At 38.9% G+C, this 17,246-nt stretch overlaps 1 protein-coding gene across 1 annotated transcript in view; it reads left to right on the top strand.

The window, feature by feature from the left end:
• The first annotated feature begins 12 nt into the window (after nt 1–12).
• The window catches only part of ATP6V0A2 (ATPase H+ transporting V0 subunit a2), a 29,983-nt gene continuing 12,749 nt past the window's right edge, over nt 13–17,246 (top strand). Inside the window, exons 1-11 of the mRNA XM_065418025.1 lie at nt 13–314; nt 3,264–3,342; nt 4,996–5,093; nt 7,635–7,772; nt 8,300–8,400; nt 9,329–9,455; nt 10,342–10,424; nt 11,722–11,815; nt 13,356–13,568; nt 14,303–14,453; nt 15,376–15,515. Coding sequence (XP_065274097.1) covers nt 198–314; nt 3,264–3,342; nt 4,996–5,093; nt 7,635–7,772; nt 8,300–8,400; nt 9,329–9,455; nt 10,342–10,424; nt 11,722–11,815; nt 13,356–13,568; nt 14,303–14,453; nt 15,376–15,515 — 1,341 coding nt within the window. The 5' untranslated portion in view covers nt 13–197. The remainder of the gene's footprint in view (nt 315–3,263; nt 3,343–4,995; nt 5,094–7,634; nt 7,773–8,299; nt 8,401–9,328; nt 9,456–10,341; nt 10,425–11,721; nt 11,816–13,355; nt 13,569–14,302; nt 14,454–15,375; nt 15,516–17,246) is intronic.

The following is a 17,246-nucleotide window of genomic DNA, read 5'->3' as shown; positions in this document are numbered from 1 at the left end:
TTAGACACCGGAAGCAGCTGGAGTTCCTGCTCGCGGACGCAGGAGCTGAGCTCTCTCCATGGCCCCGGGGATGGGGGAGCCCGCCAAGGCCCGCGGGAGGCGGTCGCGCTACAGGGCCCGGTGATCCTCTTCAGCCCGTTTGGCGTGTGGGTGCCGGGTGGCCGCAGCCTCCACCCCACTCCGGCCCAGGGCTCATCATGGGCTCCCTGTTCCGCAGCGAGAGTATGTGCCTGGCCCAGCTCTTCCTGCAGGCGGGCTCGGCCTATGAGTGCCTCAGCGAGCTGGGCGAGAGGGGCCTGGCCGAGTTCAGAGACGTGAGTATAGGCGGAGGGGACTTCCTATCCCCTCCTGCCCAGCTTCTCCGCCCGAGACACCCCCCGCTTCCTGTCCCCTTCTCCCCCAGATTCCTCCTCCTGCCCCGTCCCCTCCCGCGAGACTCGCCTTCTGACTCCTGCCTCCATTCCCCCCCAATTTCCTTCTGCCCCGTCCCCTCCCCCGAGACTCGCCTTCTGACTCCTGCCTCTAGTTCCGCCCCCAGATTCCTCCTTCTCCTGCTCCGTCCCCTCACCCTGAGACTCCCCTCCTGATTCCTGCCCCCATTCCCCCCCCAGATTCCTCCTCCTACCCCATCCCCTCACCCTGAGACTCCCCTCCTGACTCCTGCCCCTATTCCCTCATCCCAAGACTACTCCTCTTGACTCCCCACCGTTCCTTCTCATGCGCCACCCCCGTGGGTTATGGGATTTTTCAGAGAAAATCAGCCTGATTCTAGAAATACCAGGATGTGAGCAACAATCTCAGGCCTGGTCTACACTAGGAAATTAAGTCAGTATAACTCCAGTTGCGAAAAATCCACATCCATGAGCGATACACTTAAACCGACCTACCCTGGTGAAGACAGCTCTAGGCAGACAGGAAAATTCTTCTGTCACCCTAGCTACTGCCTCTCAGGGAGGTGGATTATTTACGCTGACAGGAGAAGCCCTCTCGTCAGGGTATGCAGTGTCTTCTATGAAGTGCTGCAGCATTTTAAGTATACACAAGCCACCAGAGACTGAGTGGCAACTGGCATTTATCTTACACTTTTGCTGTGAGGATACATAACCATATTGTGATGTGATGATGGGCCTCTAAATAGATATTGTTATCTGTTACTGTCATGCAACATAGGGTATGTCTACAATGGAAACTTCAAAGCATTGCTGTGGGAACGCTCCGGCGGCAGCGCTTTGAAGTGCGAGTGTGGTCATGCGCGAGCTCTCTCCCAGCGCTCCTGGTAATCCACCTCCATGAGGGGATTAGCTCCGAGCGCTGGGAGCCTGTCTACACTAGCGCTTTAAAGTGCTCAGACTTGCTGTACTCAGAGGAGTGATTTTTCACACCCCTGAGCCAGCAAGTTAGAATGCTATAAAATGTAAGTGTAGACATACCCTAATAGGCTTCCAAGAGGTGGGATAATGCTTGGAAAATTGGAATAGTCCCGGAGATGCTGGGTTGGGTGGCAACTCAAAGATCCACTTATGGTGTAACTAATCATTGAAATTTCAACACACACTGGCAGATAAGTTTCCTCTTTAACTATCTGTAGTAGCTCCATAATCTCCTGAGGCAGATCATAAATTAGAGATGGAGAAGACTGATTAAATAACTCAATTTCCCTGCCACTGGAGGGAAAATTTGTGCATATGGCAAAACTACCTAGATTGGTGAGGGCCACCAATGCCTCTCCTCATCCCACAGTTGCTTTAAAGGGACTGTATGGGAAACACCCATTTAATTCTAAGGGAAGGTCAGCAAAGCAATGACCCTTTGGAAGGTTTGAGGATCAACACATCCATAGGAGATTCTTTCTTAAACCTGTCCTGGAGGTCATTTAGGCCTTGATTTTGTAATCAGATCTAGGTGGGTGAACCCTCACATCCATGTGGAACCCCTTTGACTTCAGTCTTGGAGTATATGGTCTCAATTATTATGAATGCACATCCAAGTGGTAGGCCAGTGGAAGCATCTAAACTGTTTAAAAAGATGCAGAGTTCATTTTCTGATCACATCAATATTGCAGACTGTCTTTTTCTGCCAGTTTTAAAGCATACCTGTTTCTGGAGGTATTCACAGAATTTCCTTAGCAGGTGAAACCAAGTCCCTGCCTAATGTAAAATAGAGGTGGTCAATAGCTAAATGTTGTTTTGTTTGTCTGATTCGTTGTGATTATCTGGGTGATCTTTGCTTAATGGCTGAAACTTCAGAATTTTTTTCCAACTTCCTTTCAGATTTTTTAATTAGAAGTAACTTCTGAAGGGAAACTGGAAAGTAAAGATGGTAGATGGGAAGAAAATGATTTATAATAATTATTAACACTAAAACTGTGTTTAAAGACAACTTATGTCCTGTCATCCAAACACCATTTTAGGGTCTGATTCTGCAACTCTTGTTTTTGTGAGTAGTACCATTTGAAGTCAATGGGATTAATCCTGAAAGGACCACTCGCATGATTAAGGGTATTATTGTCAGGCCCTTAATTTTTAGTGCTGCAGAGAAAAGGAAAATAGTGGAAAATACTATACATACATATTTTCAAGCTGATAATACAAAAACCATGATGATAATTTCAACCCTAAAGTTGAATACACATTCATGAACACTGCACATACAACTTATGACATTGGGAGAGTAGCTTTGTAGTAAAATGAAATTTTTGTACTTGAATTCACTTTCAGATTCCACTGAAGTTCAGTGACAAAACTCCCATTCACTGCAGTGGGTGTAGGATTGAATCCTAAATCTGTGTCTTTAATTTGGAGTCATAAAGGCACTAAATTAAAAAAATAAAAAATAAAAAATTGGAATGGTTTCTCAATTGGATGTAATTATTTTTACAGTCTGCTGAAAAAGAGGCAGAAGGTTTTGATTGTTCTGTTTTAATTGAATTTTGTTGTTTGAAATCCCTTTACATCTTCCTAAATGAAGAGGAGCATCTGCTGGGAGGAGTTACCTTTTGTGGTTCTAATTCCAGACTACCCAGTTTTAGTATCATAGCAACAGACTTCAAATGAAACAGTGCTGGTTGGCATTCATGGGCCCTGATCCTGCAAACTCTTACACATGTTATTAGTTTCGTTGAGTCCATTTGGATTGTTCACGTTTGTAAAATTGTTGAGCACAAGTGTTTGTAAGATTGGGGTTCTAAAGTCGATGAACCAGTTGTGTTTGGAGGAATTACAACTGTGATAAAAATTTAATGAGTATTTTTCCTCCACCCTCAGCTCAACCCCAGTGTAAGTGTATTTCAGAGAAAATTTGTGGGTGAAGTGAAGAAGTGTGAAGAAATGGAAAGGATACTTGGTAAGCTTTGTTTTAATATTTTTCTTTCTCAGACTAATCTCTTAAGCTATGTCTTTACTTAATTAAAGTTTACGTAATCAGAGTACTACTACATTGGAGAGCTTATTTATCTGTGTTCTTTTATTATGCTGATCACAACAGAATGTGAGCACTTTGAAATCTGAGACTTTCTTTTATATATTCTGTAGAGTCTATAATGGTTAGAAGTTTGGGAATCAGAATGGTTCAGCGAATCGGTCCCTGTACTGAGAGTGAAAACAAATAGATGTTTCTTAGACTGAGTCTATACTACAGTTGCTACGACGACAGCTACTGTGCTGCAGCTGTGCCATTGTAGTATCATAGTAGATGCTTCGTCGGCAGAAGGGTTTTTTCCATTGGTGTAGTTAATCCACCTCTCTGAGAGATCAACAGAAGAGTTCTTCTGTCGACCTAGCTGCATCTACACTGGGGGTTAGGTCAACCTGTGTATGTTGCTCAGGGTGTAAAAAATTTTTCTGGCCTGAGTGACATAGGTAGGCCAATCGAATTTTTAGGTTTTGTCCAGGCCTTATTTTGGTATTGACACTTTGTGTTGCCTTGGGCAAGTCACTTAACCTCCCTGTGCCTCCAGTTCTCCAGCTGTAAAATGAGTTTAGTGATGTCTGTTTACCTTTGTAAAACATTATTTAAGTGCCCAGTAAATATTTTTAATAAAAAACTTAGGGTGGTAGAAGACTTGCTAAACCCTATTGCTGATAAATTACTGTGACTGTTTCAACATAAATTCTGTTTAAAATTCTGGTTAGGAAAATGGAACTTTCTCTCTAGAATGAATTCCTTAGGAATTAAGTATATTAGTGCACAAGGTGACCGTCAGCTATTGAACTTTCAAGCACTCCTGAAAAATAGCCTTCTGTGCCCATAATTACGTTCATGTGCTAGTAGATTAGTGGTAACTAGATTTTTTTAAATGGAGTTTCAACTTGCTTCCATTTGTTGTTGGAAAAATATCGTAAATTCTCTTTATGGAAATGTTTTTGCTAACCTCTTATGAGCTGTTTGTTTAGGTCATGTAAAACCCACATTCTTTTCCTACGCTTAGTAGCTGTCTCAACTCTTCCATTGCTCTGCATGTGTTGCATTTATTGTCAAGGCTACTCTTGCCACCTACTTTGAAGAATCTTCACTGCACACATGGATCAGTGAGCAGGACATCAGTTTTTGCAGAAGGCATGATTAGGGGAAGGGAGTCTCCTGAGGAGGTATCATGAAATGTTAAAAGTTTCTCAAGGTCCTTGTGACTGACATTTTTCTGCGAAGACTTAATGGCTGAAGATATTTAATTCCACAAATACTTAAAAGAAAAATATGCCTTGTATTTTAAATGACCTTCCCCCCCCCCAAATAACTCCATCACCTTGTATCCCTTTTAAAGGTCCTCAGTGCTCACTAGCTCGAAAGACTATATCAAAATCAAAAAAAGATAAGATCTCTAGAGCCTGATTTTGCAATATCCTTAGCGCCCTCAATGGTTGCTGACAGGGTACTCTGTAGCTTTCAGGGGGTGTTCAGGCAAGTTTGGACCCCTAAGTAAGTTATCTAGGCAATATGTTTTGAAAAATGTTGCATAATACAATTCTTTTTCCAATTCTGTTTCTGTTCTTACTCCAGGATTTCTAGTTCAAGAAATTAAGAAAGCTGATATTCCTCTTCCTGAAGGAGATACTGCTCCTGCTGCCCCTCATCTTAAACACATGTTAGAAATCCAGGTAACTCTTTAAAGAATTTTACAGAAATGAAAGGGTAGGATTGGATCTTGGAACTGAATTTTGCTTTCCTTCATTTTGGAACAAATCCTGAACATTTGCTGTTCTCCTTTACTAAACCGCATACTGCAGGTGCTCAGCGCCTTTTGGTATTTGACCTTTATGTTTTTAACCTAACAGTTCTGTGCTTATGCCAACCTGATAGCAGCATTAACTTAGAAAAAAATATTTCTTTACTTCACGCTCAAGCTTTCCCCTCTGTAGCTTTTTCTTTTTCAGCCAGTGATATGCTAGAGACTGGAGTGCAGATGTGGTATTGATGTGGGCTTTTCTGTGGCAGAGCTAAAGTTAACTCTTAATTCTTTGTCTTTTTAACTCAGAGCTTGTTTGCATCTCTTGTTTTGACATACTGAATATGCTGGTTTACCTGACTTGTCAGGATTCCCAAACAAATTGTTAACTAGTGTGACTGTAATCTTTTAGTCTTGTAGGTCACTTTGGGAATGTACCCAATATTGCAGTCCTTTAGCATATGGAGGTCAGTGGCAGTTGTGAATGTGAAAGCTGAGCAGGCACTGAATGCACAAAAAGCAGGCAGTTGATTTGTTTAGATGCTGTTGAATTGATTTCTATTTACAGTATCTCGGTAGAAACAATTGTTTGTAAAATGCAGAGATGAGTTGATGTCAGGGGTGGCCAAACTTACTGGCCTTTCAAGCCACATACGAAAATCTTCAGAAGTTTGAGAGTGGGGCAAGCCTGCTGGGGCTCGAGGCGTCAGCCCTACAGGAGGTGCCTGCTGGGGCTGAAGCCCCAAGCCTCCACAGGCGCGCCCCACGGGGCTGAAGCCCTGCCATCCCACCGCGGGGCAGAAGCCCCAAGCTCCTCCCTCCCCAAGTCTGGTAGGCAGAGAATGAGGGGAGGGCAAGGGGCTCTGTGAACCGCACTGTAAAAGAGCTGCATGCAGCTTGTGAGCTGCAGTTTGACCACCCCTGGTATGTTTTATAATCTCTCATTCAAAATTCAGTCATTCATACTGTAAAACCTTTTAGGACCTAATTCTGATTAAGAGCTGTCCAGCTCTGGTACAAGCGAAGGATACACAGAGGCAGCCCTAATTTATGGTACTGATGCCAGTGGTGTATCAAGCCTACACAATGCAAAGTGGAGTAGGCAGACTGAAGGATCCAAACCTTAGTGCTTAATAATTAAAACATTGGGAATCTCTTGCATCAGTGAGGCAAACTAACTTATAAAGTTTTAAAAATTTCTTACTGTGTGAATATAGATGTTAGAGCTTTTTAGTGAAAAAAGCTAGTAAGATATGGGATTGTCTTATCTTTCCTTGCAAGCTAAGTAGGGATTTAACTAAGGACTCTGCAAGCGTCTAAACGTGCAGAGTTTGCATTGAGAAATCTGGGAATTGAAAGCATTCAGTACTTTGTATAGATAAAACAAAACAAAAGAGATCCTGGGCTAGAAAAAGATAGCTGGCCAGATTTTCTGTTGGTGTAACTTCCGTCAGGGCTGGATTTAGGGGCAGGAGGCCGCCTTGGGTGTTGGGCTTGGGGTACTGTTTTTGTTGTTAGCGTCTTATATGACCGGGATAAATCATGCATACAAATCATGAGACAAAGTAGTGAAATGGTCTAAAAATGCAATAAAAAATAAGGTATTCAAAAGTTTAACAAATGGGGTGGAGGGGAGCTGAAGACGCTCCTCGTTTATGGCGCCAAGGTTCAAGGCTGGCCTTGACTACAGTGACAAAGGCCCCGATCCTGTAAACATTTAGGCATGTTTGTAATGTTACTCACTTTGTTAGTCCCATTGATTTTGATGGGGAATATGCATGAGTAAAGTTATGCATGGGTGTATTTACAGGATCTGAGTATAACATTATAAATTTTTTTGAAAAGGAGCCCTAGACTATGTAATATAAAAACAAAAGGGTAGTTGGATAACAGGTTGGACACTTTTGGATAGTGAATGTGGGAGAAAAGGAAGGAAAATAAAGGATGTGTCTTTGTATTTATTCTGCAACTGAAAATAACTTTCTTCTTTGAGGATTTAAATAATTTAAGCAGAGATGGAAGTTATTCTGATTTCAGTATCTTGTCATCATCTTCTGCCAAATGTACTAATAGGCATTTTTCACAGATGATTTAGATTACAAGATTTATTGTAGCTCTTACTTAAATTAAAATATATAACCAGTAGCAAATAATTTTTGGAATGTTTCCTTTGCTCTTACTTTCAAATGAATTAATTGGGATGCCAAAATGTCAGTTCTAGAACAAGCTGTAAAAAATAGACTGCTAGTTGACTGTATTTATTATCAGAATAAATGGTCAAACATTCCTTATTTTAGGTACATATAGTGTTTAATTTGACCAGATTGAAGAATTAACTGTCTCTGATGCTCTCCTTGATTTTTTTTTTTTTTAAATGATCATGTTTGGTAAAAAGCATTAAATAATTAGAAATAACTATCCCCAACTTTCAATGGAGAGGGAAAGTGATACAGTGTCTTTTTCCATTTTTTAGGAACAGTTGCAGAAGCTCGAGACAGAATTGAGGGAGGTGACTAAAAACAAAGAAAAGTTGAAGAAAAACCTGCTTGAGTTGACAGAGTATACATACATGTTGCGGATCACACAAACCTTTATCAAAAGACCCGTTGAGGTACTGTGTATACTACATAGGGAAGATTGTATTTTCATGTAAAATTTTGTCTTATAAGTATATTAGTAATTATATAACGTGGCAGTCTTTACAACAACAGGCAGTGTCTTGTCCTTTATTATTATTATTTCTATTGTGTAGCTCCTGTAGATCCCAGTCAGGGATTGCGAACCCATTGTGCTAGGCTTTGTATACACATACACAATGGAAAGGCAGCCCCGCGCTAAAGAATTAACAGGTTAAGAATCTAGTCATTTAAATGCTTTTATTACAGCCTAGTAGAAATTGGATGAAGGAATGACTTGACTTTTTATATACACGAGTTGCGGTTAAAATACTGTCATAGAATCTTTGCAACAATATTTTTGAATGCTGACAAAAGGCCGTTTACCTGAGATCCTGAAACCTCGCTTGTCTGAAATCCTATATGGGACATTTTTTTCATTGAATTTTTAGTTGGTTTTATGATATCAAATTGACTAAAATATTGAACTTCCTGAGAGTTATCTGTATCTTTTGTTTCTCAGTATGAATCCTGTTTACATGCCAATTTTGAGGAATTCCCGGCTTTAGAAAACGATCCTTTGGTGGACTACACTTGTATGCATCGGCTGGGTGCCAAGCTAGGGTAGGTAACGTTAAAATACGTGAACAGAAATCTTATTGGTCAAGTGTGGCAGATCAAGCCTTGATGCACTGTTGTAAAACTACTCTAAATATTGGGCCAGATCCTCAGCTGGTGTAGCTCCATTTACTTCAAGTGAGCAATGCCAATTTATATTAGCTGAAAATCTGTTCCACTGTGTCTTAGACTTACCGGGCCAGATTTTGACATTAACTTAATAGCAGTAGGATTGGCCCCAAAATACTACCAAAAATCTTCATTAAACTGATAAAGCATTTGTATTACGCACAATGTATGTGTATAATAATAGAATGCAATGATCTAGTGTGGTGCCTTTTTTATCCCAAGGTAATTACGTAGCATTTTAATGAACTAGTAATGACGACATGAAAGTTGTAAAGATAATAAAATGTTTAATACTTAACACATACATATTTTCAAAGTGATGTACAAACACAAATCCTCACCACTCCTCTGTGAAGTAGGTAATATCACATTTTGCAAATGGAAAATCTATGAGGTGCAGAACAATTGAGTAATTTGCACCTGGGTACAGAGGGAATTTGTTGAGCTGGTTCACAGATGTGTGCTCAGACCAGTACTCTACATTTTTCTTCCCGATGTAGAATGTACTATTTGCGTATTGGTTTCAGAGAGGTCGCCGTGTTAGTCTGTATCAGTAAAAACAATGAGGAATCCTTGTGGCACCTTAAAGACTAACAAATTTATTTGGGCATAAGCTTGCGTATTATACATTGTAGAGTGGAAATAAAAGAAAATTGGTCAGCATTTGTTTGGTATGACATTTTGTTCTATAAAAATTCTGATGCTAAACTATTATAATTAGTCGTCTTAGAGAAAATATATTGTTAAGTTTTGACTTTTCCTACGGGCTTTGGTTTACTCGTATAACATGTCTGTTTTTATATAGATTTATATCTGGTTTAGTTCACCAAGCAAAAATTGAAGCATTTGAAAAAATGCTATGGAGAGTCTGTAAAGGATATACCATTCTTACTTATGCAGAGCTGGATGAATGTCTGGAAGATCCAGATACAGTGAGTAAACGTCATAGCTACCATTTCATTATGTTTACTCATCATACAATTAGATAAGATGATTCTCAGGGGAAGGGTCATTAGTCGTCCAGCAGTAGATAAAAAGGGAACGTTAATGAGTTTTCAATATCATTGGGAATTAAAACAAAACAAAACAGATGTTGGTCCTGATCCTGATCCTGTTATCACTGCAGGAGTAAGAATCAGCAGTTTCTGTAGTTCAGCTTGACATATGTGGAGTCTCATTGTGAAATGGTGATGGTTTTATGGCAGGATATCCTGAGTAAGGTACATGGCATTAATGACTACTTAGGTATTTATTAACCAGTCACGTACAGTGCTTTAAATATTATATAGTTTTTTTTATCTGCTATTACAATAATAAAGGAATGTTTGATCATCTGCAAAGATTTTTTTTCTCTAAACTTTAAACATTAAAAGATTCTACGTTAAGACTGCCTCACACTGCTGTACTCTGTTTTCTCTATTGAAAATATTGTTATGGATCTAATTTGTAACACTATAGTTCTTAAAGGGTGAGCTTTTCTTGTACTACAGATATTTCTAAGGTGAATAAGAAAAAGAGTAGAAAAAAATTGATTTCTCTTTTATCCCTTCTCAAAAGGTGTGTGTTAATCCAACATAAAGAAGAATAAAAAAGGCACTAACACATTTTTCTTTTCAGGTCTCTTTTAAGAGTATGTGAATTTTATGCTGCTAATGGTGTTTCTCCTGTTATCAAAATTCATTATTTTGCTTCAGAAATTTTGTAAAATTTTGCCTTTTCGACCAATAAGAGTAACTGGCAATCAAATATTGTCAAATTGTGGTGGAATTATATATCATAATTAAAACAAACAACATCCATTTATTTGTTTATTTTTAGGGTGAAATCAGAAAATGGTTTGTGTTTTTAATATCCTTTTGGGGTGAACAGATTGGCCAGAAGGTTAAGAAGATATGTGACTGGTGAGAAATAAAACTAATTTCATTTTTACTGAATATTGAATAATGTTGTTTAGTTTTTGCTTATGGTGACTATTTCATTACTTGGGTATGCTGATTTCATGGGACATTTTTGAAGATTTAATTTACATTATTTCTGCTTGTTATTTTTCCAATTGTAATCTAGTTTTATAATTATGAAATGTACAAAGAAATGTCCTAATCCTTCTATCTAAGATCTCTATTCAAGTATTTAATTTAAGTATGCAACTAAAGAGTGACCTTATCAACTGGATATATGCTAACATTTCTATTGTTTCCTATTTGAATTTTGACTAAAGGACTTAGGGCCAGTCACCTTCCATTGAGGTCAAATGCCAGTCTTTCCATTGACTTCAGTGGGATTTGAATTAGGCCTTTAATGGGTCAAATTGTATACTGTTTAGTGTTTTCATAAGTCCTGTTTATTTTTTTCTTTGTCAAATGTAAGCAGCAGTCTTTTGATTAATTTTGCAGTTTCCTGTTTTAGTTTTAAAACCATTCACTGGCAGTACTTTGGTTCAGTATCTCTGCCTTTGTTAAGTAGGCCAAATAACAATAGAGGGGGAACAAATAATACCTATTGCTTTTTCATTTGTAGTTCTCGAAGAATTTTACAAAGGAGGATAAGTACATTAGTTTCCCCATCTGTAAAATGGAAACAGAAGCACGGAGAGGGTTAGTGATTTGACCAAGGTCATACATGGTCTGGGGCAGAGCTCTGAAGAGAACTTAGATCTCCATACTCCCAGTCCGGTGAACTATCTACTAGACTATGATTAAATCAAAAATACAGAGAGCTGTTTTAAAACCATCAGTAAAATAGATTGTGAATTGTCTGAAATTAATAAAAAATATTCAGGTGATTTGGATAGTTGAATGGAGTGAATTCTGAGAATTAGGGAGGGAGTAACAACAGTGGCATGTCGAAGTTCTGTGCAGGGTGATCCAAAACCACAACAATCCTTAGCCCTTACCTGCAGTGTCCTCCTCTAGTCATGGCCCTCTTCTGGGCAGTGACTGCCAATCATGCCATATTATGTGGTGATGTGTTGTAGTGCACATGGGGACTGAGACCAAACTTCTTGTGATCCAAGATCTGTGAAAGGGAAAGGTGGTGAGTACAGCAACCCAATTCATCACCTATCTATGGCCTCTCAATATTTTTCACACGTTTTCTTGGTGAGGTAAGACTCACACCTATAAAGGCTGATCTACACCTTTCAGATCTTTTTCAAGTGCTTGGATGTTTAATTCAGGCGTCTATATTTTTTTCCTTCAGCTATCATTGTCATGTATACCCCTATCCCAATACCACTGAGGAGCGCAGAGATGTTATTGAAGGACTAAATGTTCGCATTCAGGATCTTCATGTTGTGAGTAAAATGTAACTAGTATCTTTTTCATTGAAGATATTGGAGCATAGATAACCACTTAGCCCATAGTTGCAGTATTAATTATGTTGATACATCTATAATTTGATGCTGTGTACTTATTTTTTTCAAGTGCCCAAACTTTTGTTGGTAAAAGGTACTGGAGGTTTTTAGATATGTAGTAGTTGTGTGGTAAAGCAGTCAGAACAAAGGACTATGAGACAGTAGGATGTGACCAGGAGCAAGTCACTTGAAAAGCATGACCTGGTTCAAAACTAGATATTGTACCTGAGTTGAGTTGACCTGCGTAAACACCTTATCAAAAAAGGACAATGATGGTAACAGGGTTATAGAAGGAGAAACATGGGCTAGTTGTCAGAGCACAGGATTGTGAGCCAGGGATTCCTAAATTCCTATCTATGATCTTGCACTGGCAGTGTCCTTTGGCAGGAAACTTAACCACTTCATCTAATTCCCTTTCTGTAAAATGGAGATGTTAATACTTATGTACTATCACAGGATGTTAGAGATTAAATTAGTTAATGTTGTACTGTGCTTCGATGGTTAATAAATATTTGATAACAAATTACATATATCCAAAGTGCTTTGCCAAACTTTAAATACTATTTAAATACTAGACTCTTACTAAAAATATGACAAATATACTTCAAGAATTAAGCCTACATTTTCAAAAACCTTCCTTTATCTTTTAATTCTTTTGTAATGAGTTGTTTTTATGAATTAATTACATTGTGACATATTTATTTTGATGTGTTAAATAAAGGGAGTAAAGGGAAAAGGTCAGTGATGAAGCCTTTCTCCAGGCTCTTTTCTCTCTTTTTTTGCAAAATAGCTAGCTTTCCATAGTACTGTAAAAGACTGAGTTGATGTTGTCATGCTTGAAAAAGAAAAAACACACTTTTCCAAGGCCTTGCATGAGCTTCTGTAAATTGGGCTTCACTTTCAGAATGTTCAGCACAAGGAGGATGAGGAAATAAAACTTAGACTCCACTAATGTATTCTGCTGTATCCAATCTTACCATTATGCCAGTGTGGTGCTCTGCTAACTTCACTGAAGTTTCACCTGGGTACCAATGTCCCACCCATGCACATCTACCTGCAGAGGAAGAACCTTAAGCTTGCCGGTTCTGTTTATTGTAGTTCAAGGGCAGCCATAATAATATTAACTACCACTTTCAGCAGCAATTCCGTTGTGACTTGCAACTGGCCACCTCTTCTACATAAGTGTGACTTGTGCAGATGACAAGTTCCACCATACAATGCTGCATCTTGATCCAAGTGATGGATTGCTTGTATCAAGAATGGCACATTATTTGGTAAGAACTATAGTCTCTGTGGTCTGCATCTCTGTATTAAAATCAAGGCAGCTGCAATTCCTTCCACTTTATGTAGGTTAGGTCTGTCCTTGGGGCTCCTAGCAAGTTAACAATATGATCCAGAGTTGGGCAAAGTTTCGGTGCTCCTCCTGTAGTAAAACTTTCATCTACATTTTCAATTACCACTAATTTTTCCTTTGACAAAGGTGCTGCATAAAACTGAGGATTACTTACGACAAGTATTATGTAAAGCATCAGAATCCATTTATACCTGGGTTATCCAAGTGAAGAAGATGAAAGCCATTCATCATGTACTAAACCAGTGCAGTTTTGATGTCACAAATAAATGTTTAATTGCTGAGGTTTGGTGCCCAGTAGCTGATCTGCCAAACTTGCGTCGAGCACTCGAGGAAGGATCAGTAAGTCATTTTATGTGGTTGTGTGCACACAAATTCAAAACTTTGACTGTTTTGAGCCAACAATAAAGATAAGGAAAGAAATAAAACAATGTTACTTGAGAGGGAAAAGAGCTGGACATAGGTAACTCCCTACAGAGGTTAAAGGGCCCTTGTGGGCTCTTTCCAACACTGTAATTGGGTAGAAACCCTGTTGGTATCAGTGGGAGTTTTTTTGAGAGCATGGACTGCAGGATTGGGCTCAAGGAATGAGTTGGCTCACAAGGCCATGTGAAATCACCCTAGAAGGCACTAATTTGGCTAGTATAAAATGATAAAATTAGCTTTGTCAGAATAAGCTTGGCGTTACAGTAAATTAGACTATTTGTAATAGCAAATCTTGACTTTGTTTCATAAGTATCTATTACTTATCTAATTTCATATTCTGTAACTATTTGTTTTCTTTCTGTAAAAAGATTTAAGTATAAAATGGTCATTGTGGATATTTCTAGTAGAAAGAGAGGCAAATGTTAGACTTAGTGCACTTGAGAAGATTGTTGCAGATTTGAAAGTTACTCAAACTGCAGTGTACCTCAGATATAAGAAAGTAAGTTTCTGTTATGAAGAGAAGTACCTTACAATTTCTGTTTCAGTGGACATTGTCAAAATCAAAATAATATCTCTTCTGGGTTAGCAAAGTACATGTCCAGTATGATTTAATATAATTTATTTTTTGTCCCATTTCATTCTATAACTAGAGAAAGAGTGGAGCTGCAATCTCTTCATTCATGAACACCATACCAACAACAGACACGCCTCCAACTTTAATACGTACCAATAAATTCACTTCAGGGTTCCAAAACATTGTTGATGCTTATGGAGTTGGGAACTACAGAGAAGTTAATCCAGGTTTGTCCACTGACAGTTGATGAAATCTTGCGCTGCATTAATTATTTATTCATTTCTCCTAGCAGTAAAAGGGCATGTGCTTAAGTATCTTGCTGAATCAAGCCCTTAGTAAAGGGGAAAATGGTGACTTCTACATTCCATTGTTAATGGCCAATTTTAATTTTCAGTATTTTATCAAGAATGCAAATAGTGCTCTGAGGAACAAGGAAGGATCTGATTTCCAATGTATTCTCTCAGCACCGCGAAAGATGGCAATAGCTAATTATGGTATCTCCACCCATTGTCTTGGTAATTTGTTTGCTTTTGTGAGAGAAGAATTGGGAAGAAAAGATAATCATGAAAATGGGAAACCTTAGTTATGGTATTGATCTTACACCAATATGGAGCCGGTCATCCAGAAGGATCCCAAAGTACTTTAATAACTATACAGAGTCTGTGATGCATTGCTGCAGCCATCTCTGGCATGACAATGAGGATAAGATTCTATTAGCTTTTCGGATAAAAATAAATCTTTATTTTTTATTCATGTTAGCAGTGTAGAGTCAATACAACAATGGGGGAAAGAGCTGGATTCTCTTCTTGCTCATGCATCATTATAATCAGAATTGTTAACTAATTTCCAATTGCAGAATCCTCATTAGTGTGGTCCTGCATGAGCCAGAACCAACCCAGTTTAAGTGTGTAGGGCTGGGAGCTTGAGCATCTTTGGATATGTAAACTCAACAAACTTGATATGGAGTGACTGTGAGATGATAAAAGTAGAACTCCATCATACCATTTTTAGGATTACATTAGAGAATGTAACTGCCTCTTTATATTAATTTAGTATAACTGTATTAGGCAAAATTCAGATAATTGTAATATCAAAACAAATATGGTTGCAATTAACCAGAGTCTGTTGTGCTGTTTTTTTCCCCCCCAGCCCTCTACACCATCATCACCTTCCCCTTCTTATTTGCTGTTATGTTTGGAGACTTTGGACATGGTCTTCTAATGTTTATCTTTGCCCTCTTGATGGTACTCTATGAAAACCACCCTCGACTAATGCGATCACAAGATGAGGTAAGCTTCCCCCCTCCCCCCATCCCAAACAAAACAGTATTTAGATAATTTTAATAGGACAGTTATTGTTTTTCTGAAAACTTTGTTCTTTGCGCACATATAAGATACTAATTTTGGTTGATAAGGCTACTATTCACTCTGGTCCAGATGGATAAGGAAACTTGGTCAGAAACTAGCTACAAGAGGACAGTTTGCCTCCTTTTAAAAATTTGTAGTGGTACTGATGGTAGTAGTGATCATTAGTCTCGGGATTTCCTAGTTTGCATGTTGTGATAATCCCCTTCTAGAGGCATATGATATCTTTTCAAAATATAATTATTTAAATGGTAATATAAATAAATAATAAACACATTTTAATTGACAGGGTAGGAATAAATGGCCAGTTTTCAGAATGGAGAGGTAAATAGTGGTGTCTCCCAGGGATCTGTACTGGGACCAGTGCTGTTCAACATATTCATAAATGATCTGGAAAAAGGGGTAAACTGGTGGCAAAATGTACAGACAGTACAAAATTAATCAAGATAGTCAAGTCTAAAGCAGACTGCGAAGAGATACAAAGGGATCTCACAAAACTGTGTGACTGGGCAACAAAATGGCAGATGAAATTCAGTGTTGATAAAGGCAAAGTAATGCACACTGGAAAACATAATCTCAACTATATGTACAAAATGATGGGGACTAAATTAGCGGTTACTACTCAAAAATGAGATCTTGGAGTCACTGTGGATAGTTCTCTGAAAACATCCGCTGAATGTGCAGCGGCAGTCAAAAAAGCTAACAACGTTAGGAGCCATTAGGAGAGGAATAGATGAGACAGAAAATATAAGGCCTCTATGTAAATCCATGGTAGGCCCACATCTTGAACACGGTGTCCAGATCTGGTTTCCTCCATTTCAAAAAAGATATATTAGAATTGGAAAAGGTACAGAGAAGGGCAACAAAAAAGATTAGGGGTATGGAACAGCTTCTGTATGAGGCGAGATTAAAGACTGACTTTTCAGCTTGGAAAAGAGACAACTAAGAGGAGATATGATAGAGGTCTATAAAATCTTGACTGATGTGAAGAAAGTGAATAAGGCAATATTATGGACTCCTTCACGTAACACAAGAACTAGGGGATACCTAATGAAACTAGTAGCAGGCAGGTTTAAAACAAACAAAAGGAAGTACTACTTCACACAACGCACGGCCAACCTGTGGAATTTGTTGCCAGGCTATGTGAAGGCCAAAACTATGACAGAGTTCAAAAAAGGACTAGATAAGTTCATGGAGGATAGTTCCATCAATGGCTATTAGCCAGGATGGTCAGGCATGCAACACCATCCTCTGTCTCTAGCCTCTGTTTGCCAGAAGCTGGGAGTGGATGACGGGATGGATCACTCGATGATAGCCTGTTCTGTTTGTTCCCTCTGAAGCACCTGGCATTGGCCACTGTCGGAAGAGAGGATACTGGGCTCAATGGACCATTGGTCTCACCCGGTATGGCCGTTCTTATGACAAGAGCTGAGCCAATCAAATTGTGAATTAAAGACTGCTGCTACATCCCCAACTCACTCAGTCATAGTAGAATGTTGTGAAATTTTAAATATCATATTATGGGTCAAATTCTGCTCTGCTATACTTGTGCAAAAGTTCATTGTTGCGTTGATTTTTGCTCAATGTGTGCTGGAGCACCTAGTCACAATGGGCTGACTTGAGGGCAGAATGAAAACTTTAAATGCTAATTTCTTC

Source organism: Emys orbicularis, chromosome 16 (assembly GCF_028017835.1).
Source record: "Emys orbicularis isolate rEmyOrb1 chromosome 16, rEmyOrb1.hap1, whole genome shotgun sequence".
Taxonomy (NCBI): Eukaryota; Metazoa; Chordata; order Testudines; family Emydidae; genus Emys; species Emys orbicularis.
This window is presented reverse-complemented; position numbering and strand designations above follow the sequence as displayed.